The sequence below is a fragment of the Cynoglossus semilaevis genome, chromosome 11 (assembly GCF_000523025.1).
Source record: "Cynoglossus semilaevis isolate Cse_v1.0 chromosome 11, Cse_v1.0, whole genome shotgun sequence".
NCBI lineage: Eukaryota > Metazoa > Chordata > Actinopteri > Pleuronectiformes > Cynoglossidae > Cynoglossus > Cynoglossus semilaevis.
In genome coordinates, this window is record NC_024317.1 from 12,216,148 (window position 1) to 12,222,045 (window position 5,898).

General features: G+C 38.8%; 1 protein-coding gene across 3 annotated transcripts in view; it reads right to left on the reverse strand.

The window, feature by feature from the left end:
• Positions 1–5,898, reverse strand: part of nckap1l (NCK associated protein 1 like) — a 21,587-nt gene that overhangs the window by 6,341 nt on the left and 9,348 nt on the right. For all 3 annotated transcript variants that reach the window (XM_025060246.1, XM_025060247.1, XM_025060245.1), the window contains exons 20-24: positions 5,582–5,713; positions 4,248–4,466; positions 4,001–4,131; positions 1,894–1,991; positions 510–603 (exon numbers count right to left, since the gene is read on the reverse strand). In XM_025060246.1, the coding sequence (XP_024916014.1) occupies positions 510–603; positions 1,894–1,991; positions 4,001–4,131; positions 4,248–4,466; positions 5,582–5,713 (674 nt within the window). The remainder of the gene's footprint in view (positions 1–509; positions 604–1,893; positions 1,992–4,000; positions 4,132–4,247; positions 4,467–5,581; positions 5,714–5,898) is intronic.

Sequence of the window (5,898 nt, forward strand, 5' to 3'; positions counted from 1 at the left end):
ATATATATATACATACATACATATACATATACATATATATACATATATACATATATATACATATATATATACATATATATACATATATATATAAATATATATATAAGATAGTCCAGATTACTACACCTTAATAACAACTCTGTTGTGTTCTGAATTTTAGGCTTTTGTAACCCACGTTTTTATCTGTGATGTACTGAGATCAAAAACATTTCTGCTTGTGCTAGATAAAAAAAAAAAAAAAAAAGAGATTTTGAGCACAGACTGTACATCACTGTAGAAATGATTGTGACTTCTCCCCGGGGGTGATTCATCTCCAGTCCTTCACCTTCATTTCTTGTTATTGTTCCATTTCTCACTGTCAGACACGTCCTTATCTCTTGGATTAGCTCTACCGCGTCTGCCTCCTACACTCTGTCCAAACCACGGTCTGGCCCCTGTCTCCGTCTCTCTGTCTCTCTGTCTCACCACACATCTTCTTTATCTCTCCCTCTTATCTATTCGCCGCTCACCTGTCAGTCTCTTCTTGAGATTGGCCATTTCCTCTGGTTTATCAAAGTTGCTTTTCATCTGTACCAGGATGTCCATGTTCTCCATCACCAGTTTCTGTCAAGGAGGGAGAGGGAGTTTGAGACACAATGCAGGTCTTCAGGGGGAACGTGTAATGAAGAGAGCCTCAGCTTGGACAGCTCTGTCAGCGAGTGAAGAGCTGCAGCCGCACCGCCGTTCACTTCAATCACAGCTGTCAATGTGTGAAACCAGATGCGGGACAGCTTCATTTACGGCGCATCAGGCTGCGTGTCCTTCTAAAGTCCAAATTTAAGTCAGCTGAAAATATGCAGACGTTTGGTGCCAACACAATTCCACAGTTTCAAATCATCAATATATAAGAGGGGAAGGTGCGTAAAGTCATTACATATATATAAATATACATATAAATACATATAAATATTAGAGATGTCCAATCTTATTTTTGCTGATATCTGATATGTCGGTATTGTCCAATCGTTATCGATTCTTAGCGTTATTACATAATTATACTTATATACACACAGTTTAGATATATTTACATATATACGTACATATACATATATTGAATTGTCTGAATCACCTGGATAACGTAATCGAGATAATCACACCTGACCTGAATATAAGTCGCATCATTATTTGTTATCAGTAGTGATGTCCGATATTAGCTTTTTTCCGATATCCGATATTGTCCAAACACTTAATCTCCAATTTCCGTAATAAACCGCTACCGATATACAGTATGTAGACGTGTTTCCCCAAAACTATTTTTATGTTACATCAAATATGTATCTTAACACATTACCTACTTTTACGCTAAAGGAATTCCACAAATTAGCAGTGTTTGTACAAAATATTTTTTTAGGCGATAGCAGTGTATCTGGCTAAACCCAGACATTTTTTTTTATTTTGGAGGAGAAACTGACAACGATTTTTACTGATATTACATAATTATGCTAATATTTATTTTGGAGGAAAAACTGACAACGATTTTTAGCGATAATCGGGCTGATAATATCGGACCTCTCTAGTTTTCAATCGCAGAGGGTAAAATCATGATGTTAGCCTCAGCTTTATTTTCTTAAAATAACGGTAAAATCGCGACGTTAGCCTCAGCTTTATTTTCTTAAAATATTGTGTTTAATTCGTGTATTGTGTTATATATATGCAGTGGTCTCTCTCTTATCGCGATAGTTGGAAAAATGGAAGAAAAAAAAACGCAAAGTAGAGGCGAGAGTTTTTATATTATTTCCGTATATATTTACCCTTTACGATCCTCCCCCACACTGTTATCAACCCTCCCTAGACTGTGTTACCTTTTCCCACACAGTAGAGTTGTATATCCACAGTAGACTCTGTTTTCAGTACCTTCATCTCACTGATTTGAGAGGTGATGTGCCACATCATGTTTTCACTGAGAAACTTCAGGCCATACGGACCAATGAGCTCCGCCAGGGCCTCCAGTTCTGCTCGGAGAGATGGAAAACAATGAAATCAGCAGGAGGGAAGTTACCACTACAAGGAATGTTTTGTTCTGTGTGTGTGATTGGTACAAAATGATTAAGGTAAAAAAAAAATAAAGATATTAAATTATTAAATATTAAATATTTTTGTTGTTTTTTTATTTTTTTAATTTTATATCTAAAAAAAATATATTTTTATATATTTTATAAAAAATATAATTTTTTTTATTTTATATCAATTTTTTTTTTTTTTTTTTTTTAATTGTTTTTTTTTTTTTGGTTGTTGAATTGTTGTTTTTATTTCTTGCACAAACCCGAGCTGAACGTTTGTATTTTTGACTCTGTCCTACATGATTGAATGAGTAGGGGTCAGGTAGAACTGCGGTTCCCAACCTTGTTTGTACCAAGGACCAGTCAGCCGGTACCGACTGTTGCTGTAGACCGGTTGTTGAATTATCATTAGGGATCATTTTTAGACATGGCAGTGTCAATGACTGCCAGAAAAATGCCAGAATGAAGCAAATTAGTACAAATACAGTACAGTTTTTTTTATTGTGTCCTACTGCGGCCCAGTACCGAATTATCTACAGACCAGTTCCGGTCCGCAGACCGGGGGTTGAGGATCCCTGAGGTAGAACACGAAACGTAGTAGACAGTTCATAAATCAGGCCGCGAGGCTAGTGAAGACCACTACCTGTACACGGAGGGCTACGTCTCTCTCTCTCTCTCTCTCTCTCTTTGTCTGTGTGTGGTTTAAACAGGCTGGAGTTAATGGAAGGAGAGTGAGTCACAGTCAGATACAGTACATCACTGAGGAGTAAATATAGACAACGACGATGGAATCTGGTGGAGGTGTGTACCAAAGTACTCCGGCCTCTGAGGTACCGACTCTGTGAGAACATCGTGAGCGTCTTTCACCACGAGTACAGGACGTACAAATGTTTGTTTGTGGAAGTCTGAGACTAGCGTCGCTGTGCAGCAACGTCAACATCAACATCAACGCTGTCAAAAGGAGGTGAACTGCTGCCCCTGCTCCTTGGCCCAAACAGGAGCCAGGAGGCTGTGAGGGGGGGTGGAAACAAGGCGAAGTATGATGATGATGATGACCAATGCTGAAGTTTACATTATCCAGGCAGCGTCAGGCTGAGCTGGACGACAAGGCAGTGGGAAAGAAAACACCCAACACTGTGACGAGGAAAAAAAAAAAAAAAAAGCTATTCTTCCTGTGGAGCAACAATTCTCCGCCTGCACCGCTGCATCACAGCAGTGACTCAAACGATCCGTGAGTTGTGTCTTTGCAGGAAACTGACTCATCTCTCATGTCCACGAGGCCCTGCTCTTTGGAACTGTTTGTACTTCAGGTGAAGAAACAACTTGTCTCCAGTTTAAGAAATGACCTCATGGAGGAGACCGTATGTTACTCACTGGCTGAGACCAGGACATTTAAGTGGACTGATATTACCATTGTACAAACTGCAGTGTATCAGTAGAGAGGATGAATTGGCATATAACTGTATGAAACAGAAAAGGCAAGCCAAATATTTCCTAATAAAGGTAAACTTGGTTTTTTTAAAAGGTTCATTTCTCAATTCGTATCACTATGCTGCTGGCCATTATTTTTAAAGTAAAAAACAAAACAAAACATGTGTCTTATATTGTGAACACCTTATACCACGTGTCAAACTCACGGCCTGCGGACCAAATGCGGCCCACCAAATCGTTCTGTGTGGCCTGCAAGCGCTTGCCTTGTCATAATTTGCTGCTAAACCTGATTTACTTTTCTTAACCTTTTTTACTACAAAAAGTGAATATAGAATAGTCGTACCTTAAATAAATAATAATCAATTGCAGAAACATTTATTAATATGTCAATTATAACTGAACCCTACAAGGAGAGCTCTATAGCTGATGTGGCCCCCTGGTGGAAATGACTTTGACACCCGCGCCTTTCACTGTACCTATACTGTAAATGACCTAACGTTGACAGCATTATCTGGATTTTAAAAACATACCTGATATATCTGAAAACTCCTCTGCTTTGAAGACTGGTTCATTCTCAGACAACTGGTTGATGAAGCAGTGCATGGAAGGACAGTGGACGATGAGGGAGCTGCTGGCCTGACGCAACAGGCTCTCCAAATACCTGACGTGCAGGAAAAGAAAGAAAACAAAAAAGGAATGAGAGAAGGTACGAGGGGATGTATCGATACATGTTTTCTCTCTGTAACTTTATAAATGACTGCTTGCACTTCAACGCACCAGTTGGTATAGAGGGTGGTGATGGTGGTAGCGCCACGCGAGTCCACCGGCTGTGTTTGCTGCAGCAGGACCGTCTTGACCAAGCGGCTGACGTCCACGTTGACGTAGCTGGAGAGGCTGTGCAGGGTGGTCGTATAGACTCTGAGTCCGGCCAGGAGGTCTGAGGGACGGGCTATCTCCTGGGTGGTCTTGTTGTAATTAGCCATTCTCACGATAATCCTGCAGAAACACATTTAACCCACGTCACATTGTTGTCAGTCTGACTACAGTGTCGGGGCCCATGGAAACGGGTGAAAGCAACCATAACAACGTGGGATCTTTCCCCTCCTGATCAGCACATTCTCTGCTCCACGGCTCTTCTTGATTTCTATCTATGTCTGTTTTTTTTATGTAATCATCGTTACTTATCTCTCTTTTGGATACGGCCAAATACAGAGTTTTAATTTTGGCTTCTTAAGGTGCAGTCACCGCAAACACCGTTCGATCAAAAGCAGTTTAAAATTAGTTTTAGAATGACAGCAGAGCTAGTCATCAACCAAGACAGGGAGACTAAGCAGAGCATACACAGGGAACTGACGTCGGCCGCGAAACGAACCCTAATCTAAATAAAAGTTCACACTGAAATGACGCAGAGCAGTGAGTGACACTGTTAACGCTTTGTCCTTTTTACAGTAGGACCTCGAAATGGAGGATCGAATCGCAACGGAGGATTTGGAAGCAGTGAGGATGGCAGCTATACATATACTTGAATATACATACAGTATATATATGTATATGGTATATATGTATTTATATACCATATATATATATGTAGTAAATAAAAAATATAATTGCGAAATCAATATTATATGTATTACTATGCAAGGTATATGTAATAAATAAAAAATACAAATTGTGATATCAATATTATATGTATTACTATGCAAGTCACATATACATATATATTTATATACACATATATGTATATATATATATATTTATATATATATATATATATGTAGCAATGAACAATATAATTGTGATATAAAAAGTGTAATACTATGCAAGTCACAATGTTAGAAAGTTGAAACACTTCTGTAGCTGGTTATTTTGATTTGATTTTTTATATGTATTTTTAAGCAAAGGTAAAACAGTCCCTATGTATTTTTTTTTGCAATTTTGGAAACTAGTAATATATTTTTCAAAAAGCCATTGCCTGAGGTGTCGGGGTCGATGTACTGTAGAGGTTTATTTTTATTTTTTTTAAGAAACTTCTTCACCGTTTTTGCACACCACTGTGGTGTTATATTGATTTGGAACAAATGCAATAAACTCTCTGTCTCCACTCATCGTACTCAGAGAAGCAGGTCTCCAGATGAGAGAGGAGGAACTCCGAAGGAACCACGGTGTGGTCGAAGACGATGATGTCGTTGGACAGACAGTAGGAGGAGCAGAGTTCTGTCAGCGTCAGATGCATCTTGTCAAAACTGCGGGACAGAAAAGACAGAAAAGGGAGGATGGGAGTGTTGAGGAGACACACGTTAGACACTGACTCTGATCTACGGATGTTCCCTCTGCGGACTGATAAGGCGATGGAAAAAAAAAATCTAAATTTTTGAATACTTAAATAGATATATATATATATATATTTCTATTTAAGTATTCAAAAATT